Source organism: Perca flavescens, chromosome 19 (genome assembly GCF_004354835.1).
Source record: "Perca flavescens isolate YP-PL-M2 chromosome 19, PFLA_1.0, whole genome shotgun sequence".
Lineage (NCBI taxonomy): Eukaryota > Metazoa > Chordata > Actinopteri > Perciformes > Percidae > Perca > Perca flavescens.
Window position 1 is genome coordinate 23,456,875 of NC_041349.1, and position 14,072 is coordinate 23,470,946.

The following is a 14,072-nucleotide window of genomic DNA, read 5'->3' on the forward strand; positions in this document are numbered from 1 at the left end:
GAGAGGGAGGAGTGGGATAACAGATTGAAGCCATGAGCAAAATAAATATATAAAATATAAGGGGGGAAAGTCCAGATGAGCAGAGAGGAGGAGGAGGAGAGAGGTTAAGAGAGGATAAGCAGAAGAAGAAAGTGATGAAAGAGCAGGATGCAGAAACAATAAAATGGAAAGAATGTGTGGAGGAGACGCAGGCATGCAAGTAGTTTTTAGTGTGTAAATTGTTAAGTGTATAATTATATAGAGTTGACCTTTTCTTGAACATCTTTTTCTACATTACTGTGCCAAGAAACAAGTGTGAAATTGTTGGGAAAACTGGAGAGGGAGGAGAGGGGGAATAATTGCTGATGTGGCAGCAACTCCAACTCCCACGTTCATAAAAGAAAATCAAAGCCAAGAGCAGAGAGCTGGAGATGCTGGCTGCTACATCCAACGTTCGACGAGGAGGGAATGAAAGGAAAGAAAGAATAAGAAAGAAAGACTGAACGGTATGGAATAAAAGGAAGAATTACAAAGACAAGCAGAAAGAACAAAGAAAGAGGCTCTATGACAAATTGAAGGATAGAGAAAAGGCATTACAATGCATCACCTCGAATGGTGTCACAGCGAATGTATTAATGCAGGAACCCCCTATAGACTCAAACCTATCTAGCCGACGCAGGCTTTAAACTTTGGTCCAGCAGGCTGCTGTGCTTTTATTCCTACAGCAGCTCTGGGTCGCAAAGCTCTTCTTTCAATTCACCTCATGTCGCTTCCCTCTCTCCATTTCACCCCTCGTTTGTAAGACCCTCTGTCAATTAATGCGAGGCATTGTTTCTTTCCGTCTTTCTCACTCCTGCTCCCTCTCTGTCACTCTTTCTCCGCCTGATGAAGATGGAGAGTGGTCATTTAAGACTAATTAGCGAGCCTAAACAGACAAATAACCAGCTGCAGCACACACATTTTCTCTCAACCACGGACATATTAATGCATGTGCACGCACACACATCCACAAACTAAAGAAAATGAGTGTTGCACTCTTTCATGCACACATAGATGCACCGATACCAAAAACTATGTTTCTCTGACACACATCGAAATATGTATATATGCACACTATCCAATTCTCTTTTTGTCTGCAGTATTGTCAAAACAAAAGCCTGAATGCTCATTTTCCATTTTAAGGACAATCACAATCATGGTGCAGCGCCTCCAAAAACACGAGACTTTATAGCAGCTTTATCTGCTCATCTAGTTGCAATGAAGGCATCTCTCTAAAACAACTGACACACACACACACACACACACACACACACACACACACACACACACACACACACACACACACACACACACACACACACACACACACACACACACACACACACACACACACACACACACACACACACACACACACGGCAGGCACTTAGCTGCCTCATATCAAGGTTGTAAAGATAGCATTTTTTATCCTAACCAGCAAAAAGCACAGTATTAAAAAGTGAAGTATTAGATAATATCAAGTCCAAATTGTACTCCTCACTTACACTGTGCAGTAGTGGATTGAGGGCGTTTGCTTGGCATCACTAAAACAAAAACTGGGATGACTTTTTTATAAAACAAATTAGAATTAGACATTTACCATTCTACTGTAAACAAAAATTGATATATTGTATTGATGCATTCAGTGTGATCAGCCTTCACTATGATGGATTTTATGCAGTTCATTTAAAATATTGCCATTTACTGTAGACGATCAATATTGCAGCGTTAAAACAATCACTACTGGTTGTCAATGTGAAGCCCTTAACCTGAAGTGATTCAAACGTGAGCATGAACAGGCTACTTATCTGCACTTCAGAATGACCGTTTTATTGTGCCGTGGTGCGAATGCAGATCACAGTTCAGTCTGTCAATACACTCTCTGCATGTTATTGGATTTCTGTTAAAATGAGCATCGGCCAGTCACTGTCACCCAGCCTCTCTATGATGGATTAGGTGCAGTTTGTTTAATGACCTTAGAGGTTTTGTTTTCAATACAAGGCTGATTGTCTATGGGAACATGTTATTTATTACTATCTTGCCGTAGTGGAGTTTTTATTGTCTTTTCCTGTGGGTTAAAAGCCGCTTTAAAGGAATTTTTTTTCCCGTGCCAAGAATGGAAACAAACAGCCGCTGAAATAAAAATGCTGCACAAAATGTCATGGCTTCAATCCAGAAACTTACTTATCTGTCTTCTTAACCCCTTGTCAGTCAAATTATATTGCTGATATCCAATACTGGGTATGTTAGTAAATCATGTCACTGTCAAACTTTCTTTTCAAGCCATCGCTTTTAGACACGGCCTTTCTCACCTGGGCTAGAAAAGGCATAAACGGTGTGGGAGGTCTTTTCGTAGATGGCACGTTTGCTTCTTTTGACCATTTGGTTAATAAATTAAGTTTACCAAAAACACATTTTTTTAGGTATCTTCAGGTCCGCGATTTTGTCCGTTCCCAGTTTCGTTCATTCCCCTTAAAACCAAATATCAGTCCTCTTGATCATTGTCTGACGGTCAAGCCCCATCTCTCGGGTGGTGTCTCCCAGCTGTATACGGCTATTCAGGCCATGAAATGCCCATCTCTTCTGCCTCTTAAGGTCCAATGGGAGGAGGATCTAAACACAGAATTGACGGATGAAATTTGGCAAAGAGCTATACATAAAATATACACATCGTCTATCTGTGTTAGGCACAGGTTGATACAAATCAAAGTATTTAATCACCTGCACCTCTCTAGGACCAAATTGGCCAAAATATATCCTAATGTGGATCCCAACTGTATGCGCTGTCATCAAGGCCCTGCCTCTCTGGCTCACATGTTCTGGTCATGCCCAAGCATAGGCACATTCTGGTCTGAGATATTTAATACATTCACCTACATTTGTAAAAAGAATATTGATCCAGATCCTACCATCGCAATATTTTGGGTGGTACACAGTAAGGCTGGGGTCTCAAGAGGCCAATCTCAATTAATAGCATTTTCTACGCTGTTAGCCCGCCGACTAATTCTTACAAATTGGAAATCTTCCTCTCCCCCAAAACACTCACGTTGGGTGTGCGAAACTATGTCCTTCCTCCAGCTTGAAAAGTTAAGAACTACAGTTCAAAACTCAGCAGAAAGGTTTCAGAATGTATGGAAACCTTTCTTGGATTATTATGAAAATGCATTTGATGCTAATTCCTTAGATTAAAAATGTATGTTCTCATCTCTCCTCCTTTTTTTCCTTTTTCTTTGTTCTGTCTGCATTCTCAGTATTTGTACCAACCTTGGATGCCAATCTGCGACGAAAGGGGATGTGTGAGATAATGTATAAAGTATTAGGTTTGTGGATGGGGATGCATTGTATGACATAAGAGAATGTATGTTGGTTTGTTTGTGTTATGTACATTTAAAACAATAAAAACACTTTGAAATAAATCATGTCACTGTCATTTGAAATATAGTACACACAACTGCACGCAAATCTATTACAGCTCAGCATATGCCCGATATCCCATATCAGCAGAAAAGCGTGCAAACATTTACCTTCTATACTGTGCTGTATTAAGTGTATGCGGTATTAAAGGTACAATGCCTAGGTTTTCTGGAGGGTATGGATTTGACAAAATCCTAAGCCAAATCCTTTTTTTGGACATGCCAGTTAGCTGAGAGAGCCTTTGCTTTTGTTGTTTGGTGGAACACTGTCAAAGGAATGGGGAGCACACCCAGCAGTCTTGCACAGTTGTTTGAGATTATTGCAGCCAAATTGCTACATTGAACCTTCTTGTATTTGTCAGTAACCACACGTCTGTGCAGCTATAGTAGCTAAAAGTAGTAGGAATGTTCTTCAGCAGCTTTTTGTCCACATTAAACCTAACAGCCAGTGCTTACTGTGTTCCCAAAAAGCTCCATAAATCAAATAATTTGAGGTATTAAAAGGTGAGACATGGTTTAGGTAGGTGCAAGTATAGAAGTTGTTTTCTAAGATTTGAATCGATGGAGCTCAATGGGGCGAGGCACAGAATGGGCGTAAGCACTCCCTGAGAAATGAATAGACTTTGAGGAAAAGAAAATGTTAACGTGGTTGACTTGTTACTTTTTTTAAATGTTTTTGAGGAAATATTGTGGAAAGCCTTGCAAATAATAATTTGGATTTAACACACATTCACAATTAAACTCTTTGCAAAACACTAGCAAAACTCATTTTTGTAATGCTTAAAGGTCCGATATGTAATATATTTACAGTAATAAATCCAAAAATGACCCCAATGCATCATCACATATTAAGGAAACATGTTAAGTTGAAATAATATCTTTTCTAACAATGCTAATGCCAGTATTTTCTCTTTTTGAAATTTCCCTTCCGTGATGGAATTTCTGTTTGTGTTTTGGCCTGTGTGTTATCATCAACTGCCCAGTTTGACAGCCAGGCCGGGTTGCCAGATATACCTGTAGAAACGTAAACCCAGCGTGCTACAGCTGTAACCTCAGTACAGCCATGAAAGCAGCAAACAAACGAATGGGATTGATGGACATAGATTCTACCCAAACTAAAAAAAACTGCATGTTTTTAACAGTTGCGTGACCAGAGACCTAACAAATCCCGGGTAAATATTTGAAATGTATTTGAAAGATGGAGACAGCTTAGAGCCCAAAAGGATGCAGAGTTGACTACTTTCCTCCTGAACAGGTAAGCATTAGCTTCAGGCTAATTTATCACGGCTACTAGGGATGGGCATTTTATGTCATTTCAACATTTGTGTAGTAACATTAAATTATATAGCTGGAGTACCCAAGTTGGTTACTCACAAAAACAATTGAGACACAGCCAGTAAAGTGATCCACACTGGCTCCAAAATGCCTAGCAAGAGTTGTTTGATTTCATTTTTGAAGGTTGCTTAATCAAGCGCTACACTTCATATATTCCATTATTAGACAGGACGACAGGTAAAACAGGAAAGTAGGGATAGAGGAGAAGAGGCAAGATGCCTTGAACCATTTTATAAATGTAATCTTGACCTCAAACAACTGTGTACAACGCAAAATAAAACGCACACACTTCAGCATTGCTGCTGGAACAAAATCCTAAGGGAAACACTGGTCAACATAAAGACACACACACACACACACACACACACACACACACACACACACACACACAGCCTGGGGGTATAATTACATCACTTTAGGATCTAAAAGGACTCCTGTCCACCAATCTAACAAAATGTGCAACTCCCTTGACATCAGCGCGCACACACACGCTGAATTCACGCTGCCACTGAGAGAGACACACTCGACGCACAAAGGAAAGATCGTTTATAGCTAAATTATGAACAAATTGAACCTTGAGGAGAAGTTCAAAGGCAGAGCTGGATTTGAATGCAGAGGCGGTCTCCCTGTCTCACACAAACACTCACACTTCTCCCTTTCAGACAGTCGAGTGTCTCATACACAAGCATCTCCCCCTCACACACAGGGTATGCCTCCCAGACAAAATATATCTTACATGTATCCCACATTGTGTCTGGTGCATACACATTCAGACAGAATTGACTCTATTGTGCAAGAATTCAGTAAGGCTAGAAGACGGATGATTAGGTATTCGAATAATGTTCCTCCCTGTGCAATGTTTTTTTTTTGTGCCTTTGGACATCAACATTTTGAATACGGGGGCGTATTTTTGTATGCATCTGTGAATGAGAGAGTGAGAGTGTGTGTGTGTGTGTGTGTGTGTGTGTGTGTGTGTGTGTGTGTGTGTGTGTGTGTGTGTGCATTCATTCTGATCATAGATTGTGGTATTCCGCCTCCTCACTGACACTTGAATCTGCACCCATTACCAGAGGCAGAAGCAAAGGAAGCACTGAAAAGTGAGAGGATGTCTTCTCAGTCAAAAAGATACCACCTTGTCAAGCTGTAGGAAAGCAAAAGATATGATAACTAACACACAAAGCAATATGGAGAGAAGGTGGAGGAGGAAGCGTGGCAGAGGAAGAAGAAACGGTACCAGTGAAGGACGGTGGCAGGGGGAGAGGAAGAGGAGGGAAAGTTGGGAGGACATATGGGAAATAAAAAAATAAAAAAGGTTGAGATGGTTTTGTCTAAGTTTGGGGTGGTAAGTTCAGACTATTAACTGCTGTTCCTCTTTGGAAAAAGCAGTTTGTATTTGGAATTAAAGCTCGACCACATCAGCATCATTATGACAGATTTGTCAGTATTGAAAACTCTTCTTTTTAAAGAGGCGTTTAAATGGACTATAGGGTGGTTAGGCCGGATTTATGTGTCTTGACTGTATTTCTGTTTATTTTGATTATGTATTGTAATGTATAAATGTTGTATATCCATCCATTTGTTGTGATGCACTTTGTGATTTTTATCTGTGAAATGTGCTATACAAATAAATTTTACTATTCACTATTGGTGTATGTCAGCCGATAAGGAACTACAAATTGCAGTACAGAAATACAAAAGAAATCATTCATAGGTCCACCCAGCTCCTGGTATCAGACAGCAGACTCTTGTTTGGTTAGGGTCTGGTTGTATTGCCATGAGTCTCGGGTCTGTCAATATGTCTTATACCAAAGTTCATCTGAAGAGACTGGCTGTCAGCTCTGATCACATAGTGTCTCATAATCATGCGCAGGAGGGAAATGTGTGGCTGTGTCCACATTTTCTACAGCATGCACAATATACAGTACCAGTCAAAAGTTTGGACACGCTTTCTCATTCACTTGAATGGGAAAGCGTGTAGTCTTTGGTTATCCTAAGAGCTCCCAGAGCTCTTAGATTATCATTAAGATTTTTTATTTTGTAAAGCTCTAAGCAGCTACTCCATGTCCTTTGTGCATTACATTATATTCTTTTATGAGCAAAACATTTTTGCTCGTCACACTTTGATTACAAATAAAAAAAAACTGAATATATCATTATCATTATGTTTTAGGACCCATGTTGTCACACTATTGACTTTAAATATCCAGAAACGGTCCAACTCTTTGTAATATGGCATTATCATAACCCCTTGTCACTGACATAGCAGCTAATCAAGGCAAATAGATCAAGGTTTCAACTCATTGGCTTTCCTGTGTAGCTGCCTTGGCAAATGTAATTAAATTACCTCAAAGTCTTCAAAGGCCTTCTTTCAGGTTTTTGTCATTTTGTCTTCCACCTTTACAGAGTGAGCGGTTGACACACGGAGGGAGAAACCGACAGGGCTGAAAGGATGGCAGAGGGAAAGGGGGAGACCGAACAGGAGGCAATGGCGCGAGGAAGAGAAAGAGAAGTGCAAGGGTGAATAAATGGACAGAGGTGGAGAGACGGATGTGGTGAGTCAGATGAGGACAGACCGATGAAGGGGAGAACCTGAAGGAGGAATGAGGGATGAGGTTGAATGGGTGGGAAGGAAGGAAGAGGGGAAGGATTAAGGAGAGAGAGAGAGAAAGAGTGGGGACTTTGATACCCGAGTGTGTGCTACGCTGACCCTCACTACAGATAGCATCCTATTAGTAACAGTTAGTTCAAAGTGCATACCAAGCAGACACAGACACACACATCAAAGTGAAGGAATCTGTTCCAGCGAGCCTCTAATTGAGGGGAAAGCAAGGCTAAGAGCCCGTTTACAGGTGCTGCCAACTTGCGACCTGCATCTGGATAGCTCATGTGGATAATTACATCTGGTCACTGCCCTTTGCATTTATCATCAATTCTGCCTGCACTGTGAGGTAGAACAAAGTCACAAGTAAGTCTCAAGTCTTGGCTAAAACGTCCCAAGTCAAGTCTCAACTCAAGATCAACAAGTCCAAAGCTTGGGTTGAGTCGATCCAATAGTGGTCCAGACGTTTCACTCAGAGTCAAAAATGGCAACCTGCTTGTGGCGCTAGAGAAAAAGTCAGGGGATCTCCAAAATCATAAGGATTCATCAAATGCTCCAAACTGCTTTTGAATGAATCAAAGATGTCAATATATTCCACTATAGACCAAAGTGGTGGACCAACCGACTGACCCACAGACATCGCCCTACCCAGAGTAACAATACACTACACATTCACAGCAAGGGGGAGAGGGAGAGTTAAAAACAAACGCTAAACGAAAAGATCTCAAACAAATAAAGCAGGGCTAAGAGAAGGATTGAGGAATGAACAACAAGTTAAGGGAGTGCTGGAGAGGCTGTTATTTTGAATCCAGTTACTCAGACAACTAAAAAGTGGGCTTCCTGTGGCCGGGTTGGATCAATGGGTAGAGCAGGCGCACATATACTGAGAGGTTTGTGCCTCGACGCAGAGGTCCAGGGTTCAAATCCGACCTGTGACGATTTCCTGCACGTCTTCCCCCTTTCTCACCTAGCTGTCCTGTCAAATTAAAGGCGGAAAATCCCCAAAAATATATATTTTTTTTAAGTGGACTTCCTGACATGGCAGCGGGTAGAGATGCATATACATACAAAAAAAAATGTGGGAATTGAGGTGTTTGTGAGACAGGAAAGAGGAGAAAAAGAGAATGGCAAAGACAGAGAGAATTAATGAAGATAAAAGACAAAGAAGTCAAGGCTTAACTGCAGTCAGGTTGGAGAAAGCTAGCAAATGGAACAGGGAAGGATTGATGAAAAGGGAATTAGACAGGAGAGATGAAAGTGATAAAACTGTGTGAGGAGAGTTGGGGAATGAATGGCAAGTTAAAAAATGGAGTTTCACAACTCGTTATGAAAAATACCTTGCTCACAAGTCTATTAGTAACAGTCCGTTTCTAACACAAAAACAAGAGCAAAAAAACATCAGCCTGAAAGGACAGCTGTGCAAATGAATTAACATTATGTGTTGTTTCATGCAACCATAACCCTAACGCTACCCTACCCCCAAAACGTCAACTTTCCCTATGTAATATGAGGTTTTCTCTGCAGGACAAAGGATTATTATTATTATAACAACAACAACAACTTGTATTTATATAGCGCCTTTCAAGAAACCCAAGGACACTTTACAGAATTACAGTGGCTAAGCTAAAGAAGGTTGTAGGCTGTGGTGAACAGGTGGTGTTTCAGGAGTTTTTCTAAAATGTCCAGGGATGTAGCATTTCGGATATCTGCAGGGAGGGTGTTCCAGAGGGATGGGACTGCAACACTAAAGGCTCTGTCTCCGAAGGTACAGAGTCTGGTGTGGGGACAAACTGTTGCGAGACTGGAGTGGAGGGATAAGTAATAATGACTTTCTATCATCTTATTGTCTCGCTATTAGCAGGGTAAGTGTGTACCTGAATGTGTGTCCGTGCAAAAGCTGTTTCACTATAAGAAAAGCACATAAAAGGGGAGGAGGAGAGTTATAAAAGAACAAAAGGAGGGTAGGCAGAGGTGCTGGAGGTACAAAGGCATCTATTGACAAGCAATGGAAAGTCAAGATCTTTTCTATCTCATATTCACCTCAGAACATAAATCGAGCATGACAGCCTTGCCGAGTTGCAACTAAATGGAAATATTAGTACAATATTGGCAGAGTTCTTCAGTATCCTTTAGCCTCACATTTAGCCCTTTTTTCATTTTTAAATGTATTAAATATGACAATGCATTCGATTACAGTAATTCAAAAGAAAGGCAATTCTGCAAAGTTTACATTGCAGATATATCTGCTACTGTGTGGACATGAAATACATGATTTATAAGATTTAAATATCCCATCTTATTTCAACATTACTGCTTCCTAAAAAAGTACACAGTAGAGTTCTGCACATTTTCATTTTTTATACAGTAAGATGAATGTAAAGAAACAGATTATGACTCTGAAATAATGAACGAATGGAAGAGATTACATTATGTCATGTGAATTAAAGCTGTACAGTAAACGGTAAGAACAGTTATCTGTTGATATCTTGGATGGAACATCATACAGATGCCTTTGCTGTAAAGGTACCCTATAAAAAAACAACACTGATGCAAACTATGAATATAGATGCAGATGTTCAAAATATCAAACAAAAATAAACTTTCCAAATTTTTTGAAAATAGAAGATATTTTAGGCCTCCATGTTACACTGAGTTTTTATGAGAAGCTCTGAATGTACATGTACATACTTCGGACACACCAGAATGCCCTTGCGCAACCCACACAGGTGTTTTCAGATACTGAGGCTGCTTAAAAGTTGGGTGGCGCTAAGACGGGAATGTGCTAAGGTGCTCCACTGACTCTTTCTGGAATCATAAAGGTGAAATATGGCCTACCATAATAGGAGAAACAAAACTACCAGGAGAAATTGCACAGGGGAACGAGACAGGGCTGCCCCCTGTCTCCACTGCTGTTTACACTGGCAATTGAGCCACTTGCCATGGCAATTCGTAATAATACCAACTTTAAAGGCATAAGGATAGGAGATAGGGAACACCGTATAGCCCTGTATGCTGACGATGTAATTTTGTTCTGCTCAAATTTACAACAGACTTTACCTACCCTACTTGACCTAATAGACTACTTTGGCACCTTTGCAGGATACAAAATAAACTACTCCAAATCTGAAATATTATTTATGGATGAAAAGGAGAGACTAAATCCTCCAATTCATACTCCTTTTATGGTCTCACTCAAGGGTTTCACCTACTTAGGGGTCAAGATACCCCCTACTATTAACAAAGTAATAACAAATAACTATGATTCATTGTTAGATAAGGTTATGCAACTTATTTGAAACTCCCTCCCCGATCCACTCTGGAAGATTACACTCTAAAGTTCTTACACTCTAGGGGACAGGTTTACTGTAGGTATTACTGTACAATTTGTTTGTAAGTAAGTCTAAAGAGCCATCACAAAACTTACTACATGCGTGGAGAACAGACTTGCAGGAGAATATTACAGATGAAGAATGGTCAAAAGCATGTTCTCTAGTTCAAACCCAATCCAATACTAACTCCAAGTTATTGCAATATAAGTGGATAAGTAGACTATACATAACCCCAGCTAAGTTGCATCGCTATGCGTACCAGATACCAGATACCTGCGTCAAATGTAATGACCAAAAAGGAACTTTATTCCATTGTATGTGGGAGTGTTCACGGATACTCTCATTTTGGAGGAAGGTGTTGGACCTGGCAAGCCAGATCACTGGTGAGGAGGTGCCCCTTAGCCCTAAATTATGCTTACTAAATCTCTACCCAGACAGCTTTACAACCTCTAACAATGTTAGGTCTCTACTGAATATTTGTTTTTTAGAAGCCAAACGATGCATTGCTTGCTCTTGGAACTCAGACACACCTTGTGGCACATCGCAATGGTTGAGGGGAATGACTTTTTACTTAGCTCTAGAAAAGATAAGTTATACAACAAAAAATAAGCTTGACAAGTTTTGGAAAATCTGGAGCGTTTTCTTCGTTGAAGATGTCTAATCAGCCAAAGTTAAGTGACCTGTGTGGGTGCACTTTAGAGTGTCAAGGGGCTTTAATCCACCAACAATTTAGTTAATAACATGTTTCCTTAACTGAGGTCCACTCTGGTACCACTGACACCTCCGAGTCATGACCAAGCATGTAGCAAGTGGGTGAACACAAACTTTTAGTGGCAGGTGTACATCATCCTATTAAACCAGAGAAACATGAAAAACTACAGCCCTACAAAGAAAAACAAAAATAAAAGACCTGAATTATTGATGACAAATAATGCTATCACATTAGTCTTTCAGATCATCATTATCAAGTCAAAGTACCTATATTTTAACTGACAGGATTTACTTAAAAGTAGACACCGTTTCACTCAAAATACCACAAATGGTATGGGAAAACCACATTGACTTTTTGTTGAGTGGCGGTTGTCTGACTTAATGATCGTCGGGACTATGTTTACTGACAGGTTTTCCACACACCCAGAGCTGATTTAGTTCACTGGGGTGTAATGCAAATGTAGCAAGTTGAATAAAGATCTACTTTGAGTGAGTGGAAATAAAGACAAGAGAAAAGAAAGAAGACAAACAGCAGCATAGTGAATCAGCCAGAGAGTACAGCTAACAAAGTTGTCAGTCACGTTTGGTTGCCATAGGAACAGGTGAAATCATTTTGTTTCCATGCAATTGTCGCCCCCCTGCCCATAACTTCCGATATGAGTTGCACTGATTTGTGAGAAGCTTAATGTTTGTCAGCTTAATTCATTTATTGAGCTAATTATGCAGGAAATCTAATTTGAATTAGCGTAATTGTAGTTTTCTGTGGGTACACACATCAGTGCTGAACAAAGATGTATGGGCCTGGGTGTGATCAGAGGGCCTATATACCTGTGTGTTTTTGTGCGTTTATGTCTCATGTGTGTATTAGTTTGAGACCCATCTGTGTTGTTTGAGCTGAGCACATCTCACAGGTTATCAGTCAAGCGGAATGCTCTTTATATCTCATCCTCAGTCTCTTTTTCACCTCTCTCCTTTGTTCCTATTGTCTCTCGCCCTCACTCTGACCTCATCTTTCAGCTTTTCTCTTTACTGATCCCACCCGTTTGTGCTCTCCTCTCCTTCCTAATCTCCCTCCCCTACACCCGTGTCCCTTGGTACTTGTCAGCTTTCTATCAATCCCTTCTTCTCCCTCCTTCCTCACCCTGTCCATTGTGCCATATTTCTGTATTTTGTGCTTCTGTCTCACATACTTTAAAGTTGCCTCCACTCTTCTGGATTCTGCCTACACCTCCTCCTTACCTCCAGTCTTCACTCTCTCTACTTCAGCAACTTTTCAGAGTGGGAACCATCTAATCTTGAAGCTGCACACCTGTTACCAAACACACACACACACACACACACAAACTGACAACAGCAACCATCCAGCTGCCCACCTTCCTAAACCCATCTGCAAACGTCTGCTACTTACTCAGTGATTTCTTCGGTGACAGTGTGTTCAACCTGCAGTCGAGAGTTGACCTCGATGAAGTAGTGTTTGCCGTGTCTGTCGACCAGGAACTCCACGGTCCCTGCGTTCTCGTAGCCCACCTGCAGCAAAAAAAATTAAAAATAAATAAAACATGACGAGACGTTAGTTGTGTAAACACTCGAGAGGGAGCACTCACTCATCTTAATCAAGCACGAAACAGTAACAACTAAAAAACGGTCCCCTCTCTATGCAAATGTGCCTACATAAAATCAGGGAAAAGTAAGCTTCATGTTTTATTTGTATAGAGGGAGGAGGGCATTTTTCATCATTTTTCCTGCATAGCAATAATTACATCATTAATCAAGGGGGGGATTTAATAAAAGCTTGTCCTCATAAAAAGCATATTTTCACATTGCAATCAGAATCACCATCAGTGTCGGGTTCAATTAATATACAGGAATTTGTCAGTCAGTTACTGGGGCAGATACGATAACATGTCCTTAAACTAGGTCAGACAGCGGAAACCAGGAAGACTGGGTCACACAGATAACCAGCACACACACCAATGCATGTGTCACTCTGCACGCACTATATACAACCCTATCACCTCAAAGTTGGATTGATACACAATTTGTTTAACACTTAGGTACGTGGGAACTTTTTGTACATCAACATGAGGCAATATTTCTTTTGAACGGATCGGCAAACTGTGTGACAGAATAATCTCAACTCAAAAGGTTTTTCTGAGCTTACATCCACATCTTACAGACTTAACCCAAACCCAACACATACTCAATATATTTCAATGCATTTTTGTTTTTAGTTTGAAACAAAAAAGCCTTCTTTGATGTAGGACTTTCCTTTAGTCTGCCAAAGGTTCTTTTCTTCCTGGAACAGAAATGTTCTCGTTGTAGTCAGCACTGCAGTGTGCAAATGTACCATCTAAAAATGCAAAATAATAATAGTATATTTTTTAAACCAATGAAATGACTAGTTTAATTACTTATTCTTTACAATGACAATAAAGCATAATCTAATCTCTGGCCACCTCTTCAGACATGATTTCTTTTCAATTCAGTATATTCCTTTCAGTTTTAATTATACATGATCATCATGTACCAATGACTGGACATTTCCATGTAGCTTTTAATGTCCATTTTAACTTTTAATTATGGCTATAACATTGAGAGATTTTTTCTAAATTGTTCATCCCCCCTCCATAGAGCTGTTTTGGTGGAACTAAAAATCTGATGCAACAC

The 14,072-nt window shown here is 40.2% G+C and overlaps 1 protein-coding gene across 2 annotated transcripts in view; it reads right to left on the minus strand.

Moving 5' to 3' along the window:
• Nucleotides 1–14,072, minus strand: part of pcxb (pyruvate carboxylase b) — a 327,945-nt gene that overhangs the window by 247,744 nt on the left and 66,129 nt on the right. For both annotated transcript variants that reach the window (XM_028606107.1, XM_028606108.1), the window contains exon 10: nucleotides 12,814–12,932. In XM_028606107.1, coding sequence (XP_028461908.1) covers nucleotides 12,814–12,932 — 119 coding nt within the window. The remainder of the gene's footprint in view (nucleotides 1–12,813; nucleotides 12,933–14,072) is intronic.